The 19,450-nt window shown below is 34.3% G+C and overlaps 2 protein-coding genes across 3 annotated transcripts; both read left to right on the forward strand.

Moving 5' to 3' along the window:
* The first annotated feature begins 166 nt into the window (after positions 1 to 166).
* LOC122308872 (transcription factor MYB44-like) lies at positions 167 to 1,637 on the forward strand. The gene has a single exon (XM_043122145.1). It carries the CDS (start codon positions 468 to 470, stop codon positions 1,323 to 1,325), a length of 858 nt encoding a protein of 285 aa, XP_042978079.1. The 5' UTR covers positions 167 to 467; the 3' UTR covers positions 1,326 to 1,637.
* An 8,860-nt stretch (positions 1,638 to 10,497) lies between these two features.
* On the forward strand, positions 10,498 to 18,206 carry LOC122311016 (protein unc-50 homolog). Of its 2 annotated transcripts, none has more exons than XM_043125354.1 (10): positions 10,498 to 10,724; positions 12,169 to 12,236; positions 12,465 to 12,490; positions 13,370 to 13,460; positions 14,695 to 14,790; positions 16,158 to 16,229; positions 16,491 to 16,549; positions 16,641 to 16,763; positions 17,468 to 17,570; positions 17,652 to 18,206. In XM_043125354.1, exons 1-10 carry the CDS (start codon positions 10,635 to 10,637, stop codon positions 17,728 to 17,730), a joined length of 807 nt encoding a protein of 268 aa, XP_042981288.1. In that variant the 5' UTR covers positions 10,498 to 10,634; the 3' UTR covers positions 17,731 to 18,206. The 2 variants fall into 2 exon arrangements, with proteins under 2 accessions (XP_042981288.1, XP_042981289.1); XM_043125355.1 differs by having other exon boundaries at positions 10,500 to 10,724; positions 17,499 to 17,570; positions 17,652 to 18,037.
* Positions 18,207 to 19,450: the final 1,244 nt, after the last annotated feature.

Genomic DNA, 19,450 nt, shown 5'->3' on the forward strand with positions numbered 1-19,450 from the left:
GTTATCGTGATATTTTACCCATTCGACAACTTCCTTCACTCCATCCCCTTAGAAGTAACCTCCATAACAGGAGGTGTCATATTAGGAAACCAACCAACAGCCGCTACCCCTCGATAAATTTCATACCGCGCCGAGATTTTAGTGAGGATTATCAGAAATCCACGAGCCTACGTGGCGACGCGTGGTAGTTAATACAGCTGTATACTAGTGCATACCGGTAACCATGCACTACCGGGTCGCGTAACGCCTATTACCTGTATCCGTTAAAAACTAAACAGCTCAATCAGTTACCCTAACCCTCTCTTTATAAACCTATCGTACTCCCATCCTACCTCGCTGCCATAGAGGTCCCAGACTTCTCTCTTCTCACCTCATCTAACCAGTGAGGAATTTCTCACTCTTTTTTCCCTTCGATTATACATATATATGGCTAGGGTTTTTGATAAATAGATCGAGGTTTCACGGCTATGGAGGCGTCACAGAGGGATATAGATCGGGTCAAGGGTCCGTGGAGCCCGGAGGAGGATGAGATGTTGCGGAAGCTAGTGCAGAGCCAGGGGGCTCGGAGCTGGTCTGTGATTAGCAAGGCGATCGCGGGGCGGTCAGGCAAGTCGTGCCGGCTTCGTTGGTGCAACCAACTTTCACCGGAGGTGGAGCACCGGCCCTTCACGCTAGAGGAGGACCAGATCATTGTTAAGGCCCACGCCAAGCACGGCAACAAGTGGGCCACCATCGCCAGGCTGCTTAACGGCCGTACGGACAACGCGATCAAGAACCACTGGAACTCTACACTGAAGAGGAAATACTCATTGATGAGAGATGACACCGCCGTCAACACTACAACTACCGTAGACGAAACTCTATCACGACCGCACAAGAAATCTGCGGGACCGCCTCCTCTTGTGACGGTTTCCAGTCGACATTACAGTCCAGGTAGCCCGTCTGGATCCGACGTTAGCGATTCGAGTCTCCCTGCAATATCCACCTCGCACGTTATTTGGCCTGGAGCGAGAAGTTGCGCTATTCCCACTCCTTCCCACAGGGACGAGTCACCACCGATTCATAACCAAAACAAGGAAGACAACCGGGACAACAATAACGAGCCGTCGACTCTTCTCAGTCTGTCCCTGCCAGGGACCGAGTCCTACGAGTTTCGTAGCGTCAGTGAGTCGCCGCCTCGCATAGAATACAGGAAAAGTAATTCACCATCAGCAGTGCCCGATAATAAATACAGTAAAAAGACGTTTCCGCCAGATTTATTGTCTGTGATGCAGGATATGATTAGAAAGGAAGTGAGGAGTTACATGGCCAGGCTTGAACTTTGAACATATTACTGAAGGCGGTAAAGCAGAGAGAGAAAAAGGGTAAGAAAAAGGGGATTCAGAATAGGAATTAAAGTTTTTAGGATGTGGGTTGGCAACTGGCTAAACAGAAAAGAAACGACCTTTTGTTTATCTGTCGTTTATTTTTGCCTAATTTGTCTTTCAAAATCCGAAAAAGGTAATTTTGAGGATGCTGTACAGAAATTAGATGAAAATGTATTTTGAGAAAGAAAGGAAGTGATAATGGAGATAGATCTTGTATTTAGTTTTGCCGCGGAGGTTGGCATTATTATATATGCAAAATTAGCCATAAAAGTGTCGAGTTTTTCTTTCTTATTGGAGGTGGCCGTGCGGTACGTACGTTTGTACTAAAATCGTGCATTGTTAGAGAGCACTAATGCTAAATATGGATAGTTTTTTTTTTATTAAATCAGTTGCATTGTACTATCCAAATACTTTTTAAGTAAATCGATATGTTAAAAGTCATATTTGGAGAGTCATTATTCACCAATTAAAAGTGTATTTTATTGAAAACTAATCTAAGAAAGTGGTTCAATTTTCAATGCAAACTCAGGAGTTTAATATCTTTAGGCAACTTATTACCTCTAATCGATTTTAAATTTTCTTCTTTTTCTTATTTGATATATATAATTTTAATTTGACCACATAATTGATTAAATTAATGTTCAGTTTTATCATTATAAAGAATCAGTATCAGGCAAAATGTGTTTATTGGATAATTAGATTGGAAAATAAATTGTTGTCAAACAATATTAAATTATTAATTAACATATAATTAGTATAATTACAAATTTAAAAAAAAAATAAATTTGTAAAAAATATTATTATTAAATAAATAATGTTTAATTATTATTTTTGTTAATATATTGATAATTTAATATGAAGTTATATATTGAATGACAAAGGAAAATATGTGATTTTAAGTAAATTTTGATATTGAATTTGGCTCATTGCCAATGTTCTTGCTGACATTGTTGAGCAGGTTGTCTTACTGAAAAATGACCTTTTTGTCCCTTCAAAGTACATAGCTAGATACATTTGGAAACAAATGTTATGCTATAAGGTCCGGGTAGGTAATGTAGTTGAATTGTCTTTTCTTAAGTGATGGGTTTTCATGGCAACATTGAAACAGTACTTAAATGATTTATTTTATGAGTTTGGATTGGGTCAAATCTTAATTAAAATGAAACCAAATAAATGTTAGACACGTGTTTAAGCCGGAGTTTGCGTGTAAAGTCTTGCTCTATCAAAATCTCATTTAGCACGTTGTTTTGGTGTGAAAAGGCTTATATGGGTATAGAGTATGGACTCAAAACTTCAAAACCTTGGACCATTATGAATCAGGATAATGGTAATGGTCGGCCCATATGTAGTTCAGTGTCTTCGGCCATAATTATATTGTTTATCACGTGTCCTTAAATAGCTTCAACCCCAACTTCTGTGCCACTTGCTTTTTAGCACAGCAATTTTTCCTTCTAGATGTGCAGGCTGAATTTTATGATCCTGTAGCTTTCGGTACTAGTCTTCTGCCATCATTAGAGAGAGCTATATCAACAGAAGCACGTGGTAAAGGATATTCCACCTTATCCCACCACGGAGATAAGAGGGTCGATGCAGCGGCTACTTTTTTCATTCCAAGTACGCATAATTAATGCTTACTCGTGGGCCGTTAGATGTATTCACTTTTTTAAACTGGCAGCTTGATTAACAAGGTGATAAAAGGTTATAATGCAAATGTTAAAAATGTACTCATAATGACATGGGATGTGAAATGAGCAATTCATTAATACACGCAAGCTGCAACCCACTTGTATATCTTAGATGAGTAATATTATACAATATATTTATTACTATATATTATACAATATATTACTATCTTATTTTTATCTTATATAATAAGATATATCATATTTATTATTATTAGATGATAATAAATTATTTAATAAATAATTATTTAATTATAATAAATATATCACATCTTATATAATGTAATTAAAGTGGAATGATAGTGTAGTGTATAGAATTTTTTATATTAGATTATACCTAATATTCTTAGAATATTATGGTAATATTCTAAGAATAAAATGAGTTTAGATGTATCCTATATAACTCACTCCACCTACTCAACTTCTTGCTATTCATAAAAAATTTAATTTATTTCAGCACAACTTAACATCCAAACGCAGCCTTAATTTCTTATAATTACTGTAGATTAGAATATTTCCTCATTCATTGTATTTCCTTATTTATTTTGGCCATATTTAACTATGTATAGGCCTATCTTGTACAGTATCATATACATAAAATATGCACGTATTATTTCTCCAAAACTCTCTATATTTCAACATAATATCATAATAGATGTCCTGAATTCAAACCCTGACTATACACTCTACCCAATTTAATCAAATATTTCATATTTTCGGCCATCCATTAAGGAGTCTTGCCCACACGTAATAAGAGTGTTAAGATATAAAATAAATAATAAAAATCTACCTCTTTTTATAAATTTAAATTTTTTTGATAAGTGGTGATTTCACATAAGATAATAAAAATCACTTTGAACTTGTTCGTATTTATCAAACTTTTCACAAAACGGTACAAACTCAATTTTCTTGTACCATTAAAATATTTCACTCAAATAATGACATGGAATCCAACACATCATTTTTGTCTTTATACTTCTCAACAAAATGGTCGTGCAGAGCACAAATATCGTCATATCCTTGATACTGTAAGAGTTCTTTTACTTTCTATTTCTATACCTGAAAATTTTCGAGGTGAAGCTACTCTTACAACTGTGTACACAATCAATTGGGTACCCTTACCCATACTTCACAACAAGTCTCTTTATGAGCTTCTCTATGGTATGGTTCCTAACTACTCATTGCTTTGAGGGTTTTGGTTGTGCATGCTTTGTTACTTTTCCTTCTCATAAACGAATCAAAGTTGAACCCTATATTGATTATGTTATTTTCTTGATTATAACTTAACTCAAAAAGGTAATCGCTGCTATGACCTTATCACCTAACGTTTTCGACTCTCTCATCATGTGGAGTCTTGGGAACACAAACTATTTACTAACCTATCCACGTTCTCCCTATCCGACTCCACCGACTCGCTCATATTCACTTATTTCTCTATTGCTTTATTTCTTAACTCTTTTGCATAAATTTTGAGCTCTTTCATACAGTTCTTGTACTACTACTCTCAATCTAGTTGACGCGTTTAATGGACCGCTTGCAACAACATCCATTCCTGAGCCTTCTTAACGCCTTGAATCTCGTCGTTCCAGTTGGGTAAGTGTTGCTCCTTCTCATCTTTGTGATTATAATTATATCTCTGTTCTTACTACCCTCCACGAACCTCACAATTATCGTAAGTTCATATTGACCCTCTTTGGCAGCAAACTATATTTGATGAATTGGATGCTATTGTCAAAATACATACTCAAAATCTGGTAGACTTGCCTCATGGTAAAGCTATAATGAGATGCAAGTGGATTTATAAAACCAAAACTTGGGTAGATGGATCAGTTGAATGCTACAAGGTTTGCCTCATTGCAAAGAGTTTTACTCAGGAGTATGTGATTGACTATGAGGAGACTTCTGCTCCTGTTTCCAGACTTACCTCTGTCAGATCTTTACTTGCAATTGCTACTGTCCAACGTTGCGAATTCTTTCAAATGTATGTTAAAAATGCTTTCCTCAACGATGATCTTACTGAATAAGTTTATATGCAGCCTCCACTTAGCTATGAGATCCTCTACATAAAGTTTGTTGACTCCATTGAGCTCTTTATATGATCAAACAAGCTTATTAGGCTTGGTTCAATAAATTTCGGTTAGCAGTTTCTCAACAAAGTTTTCTTTCTAACCCATATGATTCTGCTATCTTTATTCATACTACTGGTACAGGTACTATCATTATTCTTTTTTATGTGGATGATATGATTATTATTAATGATAATATTGCTGGTATTTGAAATTTTCAAACTTCACTTAGTCAAAATTTTGAAATGAAGGATTTGAAACACCTTAACTACTTTCTATGTCTAAAAGTTACTTTGAGTAAGGATAGTTATTATCTCACTCAAGTCAAATATGCTTCTGATTTACTTTTCAAAGCTAGGTTGACAAATTCTAAGATACTTTATCGACAGTTAGTTGACAATCTCATTTATTTGCTGTCACCAGGCTTGACATTTCATATGTTGTTCATCTGGTCAGTCAATTCATGAGCGCGCCTCAATGTACCCATTTTGTTGTTGTTTTTCAAATTTTACACTATATCAAGGGCATTCTATTTCATGGTTTGCACTTCTCACTTGGTATTTCTTTGATTTCATGGTGTAGTAATAAACAGTTCGTTGTTGCCTGTTTTGGTACTAAGGCTAAGTATCGTGCTTTTGTTGACACGACATCTGAACTTTTGTAGTTGCGTTGACTTTTAAAAGATATAGGTGTTCCTCAATCAACTAGTTCTCATATTCACTGTGATAATCATAGTACTATCTAGATTGCGCATAATGATATGTTTCAGGAGCATACTAAACATATTGATATTGATTGTCACTTCATCCACCATAATCTTCAACGCGTTGTCTTCCAATTACTCTCGATCCCCTCTGAAGATAATCTTGCCAACATTTTTACAAAATCACATCCACTTAGTTGGCTTGGTAATCTTGTTTCCAAATTCCAGCTCACTTCGCCATCACGAGTTTGAGGGGGGATGTTAGTGTATATATATATATTGTAGATTATATATAATATTTTTAGAATATTATGGTAATAGAAGATTCTATATATCATACTACCATTTTACTTTCATCCCACAAAATATGATGTGGTACATTTATCACTATTGAATGATCATTTATTGCATGTTTTTTTTATCACCTAATGATGATAAATAAATAACATCTTACTTAATAAAATGAAAATAAGATAAAAGTGTGGTGTATAACATTATTTTATAGTAATATTCTTAATTTCCTGTAATTACTCTAGGTTAGAATATTTTATATTTTATTCTATTTCCTTATTTACTTTGACCATATTCAACTATACATAGGTGTAACAGCCCGCTAGAAATTCAATTGTGAAATTTTTATTAACTTTAAGAACCTCGTGAAAACCCCATAAGTTTTCACGAATCCATTAATCATATAGGTTTTTGTTTAATTACATAGTTAGTGTTATTATTTACTATGGTATCAGAAGTGTGTTTTTGATTATTGGAGATAGTTAGAAGTGTCAAAATGTATTATGGTTTGTGCCATTAGACTCGGATGGTTATTTAAAGTCTTATGGCGCAATAACATTTTTTCATATTTTCGGTCAAAACGTCTGTTTAAAACTGTAGATATTATTGGATAAAAAGAAATATCTTGAGGTAATTTTCATGAATATTATTGGGTAAAAATATTTTGAGTTGATTTTTATAGATATTATTAGATAAAATATTATGAGATAATCTTTTATAGATATTTTGGGTAGGAGAAACCTACACTCAACTCTCAACTCCAGCCTCATCTCTTCCATATCTCATCCATAATTATCTCCAGCCACCTCTCCCCACGAAATTATCTAATTACACATTCTAATAAAAGATTATCAAACACTCTCTCTCGGACAGCTTTTAGGAGGTCTTTTGCACGCCCATTTCGAAGCTGTTGTAAGTGTTTTATCATAAAGTCTCCTTCATATAAGTTGTTCCTTTTTGAGTCTAGTTTACATGGATATCTTATTTGCCCCATTTGAAGATCATTTGGTCAGTCAAATATTGTATAAACTATAGAAAGGTCATTCTGGGAGATAAACTGGAGAATATGTTATAGTTTGGAGTTTTTGACCAAGCTAATGGATAGATATTGGTCCGAAATTTTTATGGAGTATTGTTAACATGTATATGTGACTATTGGTTGAGGATTTTTGCATGATTAAAGGTTTTGATGAAAGATTTACTTAGATTTAGAAACTTAGAAACTGGAAGAAGAAAAACAGTTTCTGTTTTGAGAAAGTTTAACTCTTTGGTGGTCTAAACCTATTCTAATGACTTTAATAATTTTATTGGAGGATTCTAAGTATCTTATATACATGTTATATTATTATTTTGAAGATATTTGATGTTAGTTTCAAAGATATGAAATTTTATGCAAAGAGATATTCAAACAAGCCAAAGTGTGGATATTCTTGGCTAAATTTATGTTTTGGTTAATTTCTAACCATGTGATCTTGAATTAGAAGCTTATATATGTTTTAGGACATCTTTTTAAACCATGTGATGGTTTGGTTTGAAGATCATATATTTATAAGTCATAGATCAAGATATTTATCAAAACTAGTTGAGGAAAAAGTTTCTGTTTTTGGATTAAGTGTAAAACCAAAAACTCCAAATGTTATTTTGTGATTTTGGTGACTTTGGTTTGATGATTTAAAGCATGGTTGATGTTAGGATGATATTATGAATATGTTAGAAGTAAGATTTGATTTTTTGAAACTCTTGGAGATGTTTTGATTTAATGTCAAAACTTGTGATTCAAGTGCTTGGATCTTTTTACAAAAAAGTTTGGTGTTGATTATTAGCTTTTTCTAAATGGATGTTTTAAGTATGGTTTTGAACTTAGGATTGGAAGATGTTTGTTGCAAAATTTTGGTTTAAGCATGAGTTTTGAAGTTGGAAGGAATTGCAACAAAAATAAAGGGAAATGGCCTATGGATGTTTCAACCATAGTGTGTTCTTCATAGTTGTGTTTTGTTTTAAATTTTTCTGAGTTGATATTTAAGTTTAGGATAAAATTTACATGAGGAATGTAAATTTTAGAAACTTTTAGAGTTAGTATGCAAAATCCTTAAGTTATGGGTAAAACAGTCATTTTTCCACATGTAGAGAGTAAAATGAAAATTTTACTCTTTAAGTTAGTATTTTCCATATTTCAAATTATTAGTGATTTAGTTCTAACGTTTAGAATTACTAATTACAGTTCCTCGTGATCGCACTTGAAGTTTTATAAGAAACGCGGAGATCGAGGTAAGTTAGCTTTTAACTTACTAGCAGTCTACTGTGTATGTGTGCTAAATAAAGGAACTACAGTGTATGTATGTGTGTTATCATATATGTCATGCCATGCCAAGTTATCACGTAATTGTCTATTATACAGAATTTATTCTGTTATCAATTTTTTTATCTGTTACATAATATATTCTGTCATGTATTACTGTACCTTACAAGTACGTCATGCTAAGTATGCCATCTATTACATGTATGTCAAGTCATGTAATATTCACTGTTGTAAGTATGTCATGTTAAATATGTTGTCTATTATATGTTATGCCATGTTACGAAATGTTTCTATCTCAAGTTGGTCATGTATTCTAAGTTATGTTCAAGTCACGTTATGTTACGTCAGGACTTCAGTCCTTTCGTATTCCAGTCACATTTCATCTTGAGTACATTATGATGTGTAGAATACATGGGGCCACAACAACTGTGGAGTATGTATTTAACTACAATTGTGATGCGTAAAATACATGGGGCCACAACAACTGTGGAGTATGTATTTTTCATGTTAAGTCAAGTTTGTGTAGAATACATGGGGCCACAACAACTGTGGAGTATGTATTTACACGTAGAATACATGGGGCCACAACAACTGTGGAGTATGTATTTTTAATGTTAAGTCAAGTTTGTGTAGAATACATGGGGCCACAACAACTGTGGAGTATGTATTTACACGTAGAATACATGGGGCCACAACAACTGTGGAGTATGTATTTACACGTAGAATACATGAGGCCACAACAACTGTGGAGTATGTATTTTTCATGTTAATTCAAGTTTCAGAGCAAGTTCATGCTAAGTCAAGTTTCAGATCAAATTCATGTCAAGTCAAGTTTAGTTCATGATTCAATTTAAGCTATGTCAATTATGCTATGTTGTACGCTAAGTTATACTTTAATTACTTATGAATTTGATTATGCATTTATGCTTTTACTGTCATACATGCATCATTAGTCTGTATGGAAGTTTTTTGTTAACTTGCTGAGATTTGTAATCAAATCTCACTGTGGTAGTCCCAACTACCATTCCCCCCCCCGAATGGTAGATCTTGTTACAGGACCTGAAGGAAGATCAGGAGCTGACCAACTAGATACAGTCGACTGAACGACGGTGCGTCGTTAAGGTTAATATAGTAGTTAAATTACTACTTGTACGATGGAGTTGCATCTCCAGTACTTTTAGATCATAACTATTTTGGAATAGTTCTGTGATCTTAGTTATTCAATGTATCTTTATATATGAAGTATGTTTTAAGTATTTGGGATATTTTAATTTGGTGCATAGTATTGCTAAAGAAAAAAATTATCCGCTGCGAATATTGCATAATGTTAGATGCATGTTAGGATTATTGCATCTTATATGTCATGAACGGGGGCAGGTAACTTTGTGTTGCATGTCTCGACGCTTCAAATGTCCGTCCAATCCCAAACGGAATTTGGGGGCGTCACAATAGGTCTATCTTGTACAATTTTATATATAGAAAATATATACATACTATTTCTCCAAAACCCTCACTATTTCAACAATAATAAAGAAGGAGAAGCTTCGTCTTGCTGTTGATCTCGTATCGCAAAATTTTATTTGGTCTCAAAATCTGAACTCTCCAACCAGTAACCAACTAACCATGGATAATTGTTGACGTTGTGGTCAGTCGACAGTTTATACATGACCGATTAAATACATCGATGGTGCCCGTCGTCGACGCAGTCCCAATCGATGCACGAGTAGCAAGCTAACGCAATGTTCTTTTTATTAAGAATAATTATATTTATTATTTCTACACATTATATTTATTTTAATTTTTTATTTATAATAAATACGTGATATTTGGATGGTAAATTTGAAAGATCGTGCTACTCGGCAGTCCATTGTACTGTTGGACGTGCTGTTAATGTATTGTATTTTTTTATTTATATTTTCTAAATATTTTAAAAAAAGATAAATATATTAGTAATTACTGATTCACTTTTTTTAACCATTAAAAAAAAAAAAAACTAAAATACAAAGAATAAAAATACAGCACAAACAAACTAGAATTTTCATTTATTAAAACTCAGGCCGTACTGAAAGCCCAATAAAGAACCATCTATTGGCCCAGCTGGCTAACAAGGCGTCGACGTTTTTACGTTTCATTCCCATCTGAAGGCAGCGGGGAGCGAGCGAGCTGTGAAAAAATCAGAGATCTTCGATCGAAGAAGAATTTGCGAAGTTGAGAACAAAGAAGGAGATGTTGCCCATGGTCTCGAGAGGGCGCTCGTCGTCCTCTGCATCTCGAGCTAACCCCGTGTTCCCTCAGTACCTCCGCCGAATAGTCAAGGTTTCTCTCTCTAGTTTTTCTTTCGCGCAGAGGATCTGATTTCCATATCATCTAATTTATAACTTATAATATGAATGCTCATTGTGTTTACGAACCCGATCTACTCTGGAAAGCTGCCTCTCTTACCTATACGACTTGAGCATTTGGTTTTTGGAAATGCTGTGTAATTTATTGTTCTGGAATTGGGTCAAGACCAATAGTCTCGAATTTTCTGAGAATTTTAATGATTAGCTTTTTCGCTCTAATTGATATAAATTCCTGTGATGGATGCTGATGCTGAGCAAGCAGTTCATCCACTGCTAAAGCAGCACGAGAGACTTTGGCTATTTAAGTGCTAGTAAATTTGATCAGTGAATTTTTTGTATCTTTAGTTCTCGTTGTCAATGCTATCTGCTAGTGCAAAGTATTAAACTATAACATTTCCTAATTAGGTTATGATATCATTGAATATTGGACATTACCTTAGTAATGGTATTTAATTTTTTAATTTTTTGATAGATAATATGGATTTTATTCATAGTAAATAGGCATAGCCCAAGTACACGGGTAGTATACAAGAGAATAAACCTAAGTACAATCTAAAGCAGAAAAAGAACTAAAGAAAAACATTACAAATGTTGATATCCCTTAAAAGATTATTCGCCCAAAAGTTTAAAGTGTCGAAGAAAAAGTCCCTAAATTCCATCCTTGTGAGTTCACGATCTTCAAAACACCTCCCATTTCTCTCAAGCCATAGACACCAGAATAAGCACAGGGGGATCATTCTCCACTCCTCTATACTTCGCCCACTTCCAGCTGCTCCTTGCCAGCAAACCAAAAAATCCACCACTTGAAAAGGCATGACCCAAACGATACCTACCTTGTTGAATAACTCATTCCACAAAGCCGTTGCCATTTCACAATGAAGAAACAAATGGTTGACAGATTCACCATCATTTTTACACATGGTGCACCAGTCCATCACATAAAAGCCCCTTTTCCTCAAATTATCGGTAGTTAAAACTTTCTCAAGCGACACCAAGCAGCCAAAAAAAGCAACTTTGCTGGGCACTTTAGCTTTCCAAATACATTTCCAGGGAAATGTTATATTACCAAGACTAGTTAAGATCTTGTAAGAGGATTTCACAGAATTTAACTGGATGGTTACCATAATTTGTTGGCTTTGTGATAAAACGTGATTTCTTTGGATCATTGCACTACGGTATATTAAATTACTTATTATTGTTTTTATTCAAGTTCTTTTACTATGCCTGTACCCATTTAACCCCGCTTCATTGAAAACTTTTCTGGATTGTTGGTTATGAAAGAGTTACTTTTAGGGCATTCACAATCCGATTGAATTCATGCTCAACTTCCCTTTGATCATTCATATTTTAATCGCGCCCATGTGTTGTATATATATATGTTTCATGGATTTCTTTTTCCAATGACTGGTTCTTTGCAGTGGCAACAAATGGATGTTGAATATACCTTTTGGCAAATGCTTCACCTATGCACTTCACCAAAAGTTGTGTAAGTATCCGCCAGCCTTTGGCTTGTCACAGTCACCATCACCATCATCAATATTATTGTTTTTTTTTCCTACTAGTATTAATATTCTTCCTACCAACAGTCGTTACCCACTCTACATTCGAGGGGACTTTTTTTTAACCATGGACCAGATGCATTGAATTTATACATGAAAGATTCCTAATTACTACAATTATATATTTTGCATGTGGAACTTTGGAATGGATCTAGCTATCAGCACACTAAATATCACAAGCGTAAGTCCACTTTCCATTGTATTGTCATTTACTACTGTCATCTGGTTGGTGCTGTTGAATTTTTATCTGGTGTTACAATGAGATGATGACACGTGGATGTTGTTTTTTGATTAACAATGCTTTCAACTGCACCAACAGTTTGCAATCATTGTAGAAGATTGTCGCCATTGGCATACTAAGTATCATAGTCATACAAACAATGGTTTGCAATTAAACTGGCATATAGTTGAAGACAATGAAAATCAGCTAAGACTAAGAGGAATTGTAATTCATTGTAATGGTGCTGCCTATAGGTTTTTAATATAAGTATCACCTGTATGAGTTCTGAAATAATGCTTATGGCCTGTCTTATGCCTCAAGTTAATGATCAAATAACTACTTTTGATGTAATGAAAAAAGAAAACAAAAAAAAGTTTAATTATCCTTGCTAGGTTTAATAATGTATGATTTTTTATGTTTCAGCTAGATTATGTATTATATTTATTTGGTTTTTTGAATGCCTGTCGACTCATTGTGTTTTAGGGTAGGAATAATGTTAAGTAAACATATGCTTATAAAGAAGAGACATTAAGAATTTTGTTAGTTTGCATTTACTTACTATAACGCCCCAATGGAAGGCCAAACCACATGGTCTATATTCTAAATGGACTTGTCAATTATACAATTGGAGCCCATTGGAACATTATAAAGAGGAAGAACTTCTCCTTTCCAAACAATATGGGATCCCATACACCACCTATCCTTATCCTTATCATATGGGATATCACACTTACTTTTTTAATTGTAGTGCCTATGGCGTTTGGACTTATTGAACATGTGAGAGTATGAGTTTGCTGCTAACATTAGATGCAATTTAAAGTTTATTTTATTTTGTCTCAGAAACTAAAAATCAATGGGCACGTGACGATCCTGCTTTTGTTGTGATCTGCAGTCTTCTTTTGATGGTTGCAACCTTGGCTTATTGTGCTGCGTAAGTTTCTAGATACCCCCTCTCGATGGCTAGTGCTCTAATGCTGCTAGATAGTGACAGTTGTACAATTTTACAAAACCAATTTTGAAAACTTTGAGCTACTATTGCTCAGTCGACTGAGATCCTTTAATATAGATTGGATGCTGATATTATGACCTGATGCTGCTTAGCTGCAAATCACATTTCAATTCTTGTTTTCCTGATTTTGGGATGAAAGCAACCAGTAGTTTTTATTGCTGTATGTATTTTTCTCTTATTTGATGAGGATGCCTAAGATTCTGTCTAATTATAACTGGGGAGATTGTGGGTTAATGGCTATTCTATAATTTGGAGGAGTGGCCAGGAGAAAAGACAGAGGTGGATGAAACCTAGACACTCACACCTATGGTTTCCTAAGTAATTGCACTTTAGAATGAACACAATCACACACTTAAAAAAATGTTAAATTTGTAAATAGCCAATATGGCACTTCCTCAGATGTGTACTTTCTTATTACATGATTTCTAATCTAATTAATTTATTTGACTTATATGTTACACTTAACGTCTTCAATTGTGGATTGTTTTTTTTTTTTGGATAGGTAATAAGAAATTTTATTCCGAGTAAATAGGCATAGCCCAAGTACATAAGAATTGTACAAGAGAATACACCTAAATACAAACTAAAGCAAAACAAAATTAAAGAACAGCATTACAAATATTCATATCCCTCACTAGATTGTTCACCCAAAAATTTAAAGTGCTAAAGAAAAAATCCCTAAATTCCCTCATAGTACGTCCACAATCTTGGAAGCACCTCCTGTTTCTCTCAAGCCATAAACACCAAAACAAACACGAAGGAATCATTCTCCACTCAGCTTTATTGCCTCCACAATCTGCAGCACCTTCCCAACTAGCCAAGAAATCCACCACATGAAAAGGCATCTCCCAAGCAATGCCTACCCTTGCGAATAACTCATTCCACAAAAAAGTCACCATTTTGCAATGAAGAAACAGGTGGTTTACAGATTCACCATCTTTTTTACACATGGAGCACCAATCCGTCACATAAGTTCTTTTCCTCAAATTATCAATAGTTAAAACTTTCTCCAGTGACACCAACCAGCGGAAAAATGCAACTTTACTGGGCACTTTAGCTTTCCAAATGCATTTCCAGGGGTATGTTTTAGCGTGTTCAATTGTGCATTATCAGTTCTTTTCCCTGTATTGATTGCGTCTTCCTATCTTCATTTCAGGTATGACCATAGTGCTGCACATGCTGTTTATGTAGTTATCTCAGTGTTGCTTTTCCATTTTATAATAACTGGGGCTGTTATGGCTACATGTTATTGGTAAGAGCAACTTCATGCTAACCATTAAATGATGCTTGTCTAGTTGTCTATCATTTGGTATTTTTTTATGCCAGCATTTGTGGAGTTGCCTATCATGTCAACCTTTCTAAGCTTGATAATTTCTGAAGCATGATATACAACCACAGTAGTGGCTGGTGGTTCAGAATTTGCGTAGATTTGTATCATCTCTTTATCGAAAACAATTATATTTGTGGTAAAGATTTCATTTTCAAAAATAAGTTTGGAATTTGAGGTCACTTGCTTGGGCACCAATAGCATGAACACCTAGTTTTCTATTTACATTGTTCAAAATCATGGAAGGTGTGCGTCTGAAATGTACATTGCTACAAGGATGGACGAACTATTCTTTGTGTGGAAGACGGTTCCTATTTGCCTCATATGGTGGATTTGGAAGGAAAATAATCATAGAATCTTACTTTTACTTATCAAAAAGAGGAAAAAAAAAAGAATGATAGAATCCTTGAGGATTGTGAAAGTACATTGGAGGAGCTCAAAATTTTATTTTATTAATACTCTTTTATCTTTGACTGCCTCCATAGACTATAGTGAGCTTAATTTGCTTAATTTCTTTTATCGTTGTCTTCTTCTTGCTAAGCATTTCTTTTGTATACTTTTGTTTTCCTTTTAAGAAGAGGACGATATTCCAATTTTATTAAAAGCACCCTCACTTGTGGAGGAAGAATACCACAGTAAATTTTTTTTTCTTTTGTATACTTGAGTTGTACCTTTTTCACTTATTAATAAAGGATGAGTTATTACTTATAAGAAAAGGGACCTTGACTTGCTGCTGTTTTGTTCACACAGATCCCTCAATGGGACCCATAGCACTTGCGGTCCAGTTCGCTGCTTTAATTGCAGAGGCTATTGTCCCTGGCCATTGATGTAGCTCAGAGTCCTAACAGCTTCTCTTTTATGAAACTCCTATTGTGAAATTGTTCATTAGAGTAAGAAAACAATAAAATGAAATGCTGTTTGCATGCTAAGCAATAATGTGGGTGACTCCTAATATGTTTTGCAATCTATGTTGATTAAATGAAAACTGATTGGCATGAAAAGGTCTAATTCCACCCATGATATAATTACTTGAACTCGATTTGAAATCAAAGAATAATGAGCTTCTTCTAGTGTTTGATTTTAACCTTGATATCTTCAACTGAATTCTGTCTTAATGCCACTTAAATTAGGTCAGATCTGTGAACCCTTATCTACTAATTGGGATCGGTCAAATGTATTCTTATTCACGAATCTATTTAGGAATAATAATCCCTATAAGCTCCTTATAGATAGAACTGATGTTGTACAGTAAACGGTATATAAAAGGTTTGCATTTCTCAATGTCCATGCAGGTTCCTGACCAATTCTTACCTTCGGGAAGAGGCTCCCTCCAACAGTCATGTTGTTGAGCAACGAGTTGAATGGCAAGTCTGGAAAATTTTGCTTCCTTCTTCACTATTATTGAATTCAATTCATCCAAGTTTTATTGGGAACATAAATCATCAAATTTATATCTTCGCATGTTGATCGTTTGTGTTTTGATAACGTTTATTATTATTTTCTTGCAACATAATGTTGTATTAAGTGCTTTTCCATTGTATTCTCTCATTTTTTTCGAGTTCTTTTTTGTTTTATTTTCTATTTACAATCTAATCAGTTGAATGATGCTGAATTTTTCCTTGAAGGCTGTACGCTTTTGATGTTCATTGCAACTCTTTCTTCCCAATGTTTGTTCTGCTTTATGGTAACAGCTCTTTTACTATGCGTGGATGTATCCACAGTTTTAGATTTAACATCAATTAATGGCCCTTACTAATGTATCATATTCATGGCAGTCATACATTACTTTCTGTCACCGCTTTTGGTAGCCCATGGTTTCATTCCTGTATTGCTGTCAAACTTCCTATTCATGGTGGCGGCTTCATACTACCATTATCTTAACTTTCTAGGTTATGATGGTAAGCTACATGGTTTGTCTTTGCCATTTGCTCTAATCCTTCTTTATTTTTTATGAGAGTGGAAGGGTCAGGGGACTAAATTTAGAATATCTGGGTTTAGATAACTTAGTATCATCACTGTTATGAGCATACTGTCACAGCACTGCTTCTTTTCTCATTTGATTGGAATGAAATTTATTGGGCATGGCTACAAACAAGCCTTGTGGTTTTGATCCTCAAATTGGTACAGTTCTTGTAGAGTGAAAAGAAAATTTTGTTTTCTTATCCAAAAAAGAAAAAAAGAACAGAAAACTTTGTTGTCTGAAAAATGTAAAACACTGGTTGGCTGAACACGTGCACACATATATTTATGTGGTATAGATGGCAATTGTTGCATTTTTCTGTGTATATAGTTCCGGATGACTCTATACATTTTGATGCATATGTGAAGTTCATTCATCAGGGATGACTTACTAAACCAAATTTGGCTTCATGGCATAATTAAATTTAAACAACTGTACAAGTAAATGTACCCGTTGCCAAAAAAGGGTGCTGCCAAGTTTTTGTGGGCTGTTTCTTTCATTCTGGAAACAAAACCAATTTATTTGAACCTATTTTGTGGCTGAAATTAGTGTCATTAAATTCTGTTCCTGGATATGGCATTCAATTGCAAACACAGCTGCCTGATTGTCTTCATTAACTTACATATGATGAGCATTTTGCAGTATTGCCCTTACCGATCAAAAAATTTTGCAGTATTGCCCTTTCTGGAGAGGACCACTTTCTTTCTATATCCAATTGGTGCTGTTATCATCCTTTCCCCAATTTGTAAGTGTTGGAATGTGACCCTTGATTGTGTATCCCGTTGATTCTGTTTCAGTGCTAATTCAAGTTGTTTAAAAATTGCAGTGATTTTGTGTGGCTTCAATCCTTCAAGATACTTTATGAACTTATACTTCAGTCAACGGTTATGATTCATGAAGGTTGACTCTTAGGTAGCAATAGATATAATTTGCTTTGGGGACTACTATAGTTCAGGGACTGCATCCAGACATTAAGGTTTAGGTGAATGATTTGATTGTTTCACGTATACGTGAAGGGTAAAACAGCTCCACCGCATATAACAACTGTTTCAGCTTTCCTTTCTGGGCATCTTACCGCCTCATGAAGCAAGTTGTAACCAAGCAAAGACAGGAAAGCTGGGTTGTATATCTAGTGATTGGGAATATTGATCATGGATCTGTTGAATGTGTTGATTCTAGATTTCCGAAACTCAAAGTTCGTTTTTTTACATATTTTCAGGAGTGTCTTCTTCTTCAACCTAGTATTTAGTAAGCATGTCTAGGCCAGTACCAGCAACTACACGTGGTGACTGGGTGGTGTAAGCTTTCACTTTTTGATGGATGTTGAAAACAAGCTCCGAAAAGCTTGTGCATTAGCAAACAATACATTTCTTCTCGAAAATCTGTATTTCTCCTGTCTCCATGCTTCTTGCAGTTCCACCGACAGTCTTGAATTCTTCGAATTAATGTTTGAAAGGAGAGGCGACGAAGTTTGTAATCGCTTAGAATGCATACCAATTTTGAGCTCGACGCTTTATAATCACTCCAAGTTATTGATTATACACAGATGTTCTCAATATCGGTGGTTGTTAGGATAATTTAAAAAAAATTATACTCATCTCTATACTACACATTTATTTTGTTTTGTTTTTAATTTTTTTTAATTTTTTATTGTTTATGGTATAAGGATGATGAATAGAAAAATTTAATTAATTTTGTAGAAATATAAAAATAAAAAATAAAACAAGTGTGGCGTGGTGTGTAAACATGTGAACAACAGAGCTCTAAATTTTAACAGAACATATCTTTGTTCACTTTGAAGGTTGCGAAGTCCAAGGACAACAAAAAACGAGGCCCAATTAGGTTTGGAAGTCTAAAATTTTCATCTCATCATTACATCTTTCTCAAATCTCTATATAAAATATAATAAATAATTCAACATTTTCTAATTCCAATACAATTTTTTTAAATTTCAATACAATAATATTATTAAAATTAATATTTTAAACTCTCATCTCAAATTTAAAATTCTCATCTCTAGTCCCAAACCAATTTGGAAATATATGTCGTAGAGTCGTAAAAATGTGGCTATTGAGGTTGGGCTTTACCTTTCCCTTTTTTTTTTGGTGGACTGAATAACCATATTATCTCACAAAGTTGTTGGAGGACATGAAATCCATCCTCGATTCCTCATTAAGTCGAACAATTTCAACGGACGTAGAAGGCAAGGAATTCTCTCATTGCAACAACATAAACTTGAAAGTGTATGGGGAGGTTGGTGATGATGAAAGAGGCTGGTGATGATGAAAGAGGCTGGTGATGATGAAATTACTCGGTCACTGATGGCTGAACTGCTTTGCTTTCAAGGGAAGACTTCCTTTTTTTATTTTTCCGACATAACGAACAACGAGCTCGACTCTTTAGCTTTACTTATAGAATATGCTACTTGTCTCAACAAATATGGGTCTCGACATTTTTTTTTCTTTTAATTTAGTGATTAAGAAAGTATTTTTGAATAATATTGTATTTTTTTTTAAATGTGCAAGGGTATTAAAAAAATGAATGAAAAAAAAATCAAAATAAAAAATGTGTGGTGCGATACTATTCATCAACTCACACCACACTTTACAAATTTTAATGATATTT

This window comes from Carya illinoinensis, chromosome 5, assembly GCF_018687715.1.
Source record: "Carya illinoinensis cultivar Pawnee chromosome 5, C.illinoinensisPawnee_v1, whole genome shotgun sequence".
NCBI lineage: Eukaryota > Viridiplantae > Streptophyta > Magnoliopsida > Fagales > Juglandaceae > Carya > Carya illinoinensis.

Excerpts from the sequence above, each read along its gene's own strand:
- LOC122308872 (XM_043122145.1), top strand. The coding sequence starts at position 468 with ATGGAGGCGTCACAGAGGGATATAGATCGGGTCAAGGGTCCGTGGAGC.
- LOC122311016 (XM_043125354.1), top strand. The coding sequence starts at position 10,635 with ATGTTGCCCATGGTCTCGAGAGGGCGCTCGTCGTCCTCTGCATCTCGA. Across the intron at positions 13,461-14,694 it reads ACCTTGGCTTATTGTGCTGC|GTATGACCATAGTGCTGCAC; the intron begins GTAAGTTTCTAG and ends TCTTCATTTCAG. Across the intron at positions 14,791-16,157 it reads GTTATGGCTACATGTTATTG|GTTCCTGACCAATTCTTACC; the intron begins GTAAGAGCAACT and ends ATGTCCATGCAG.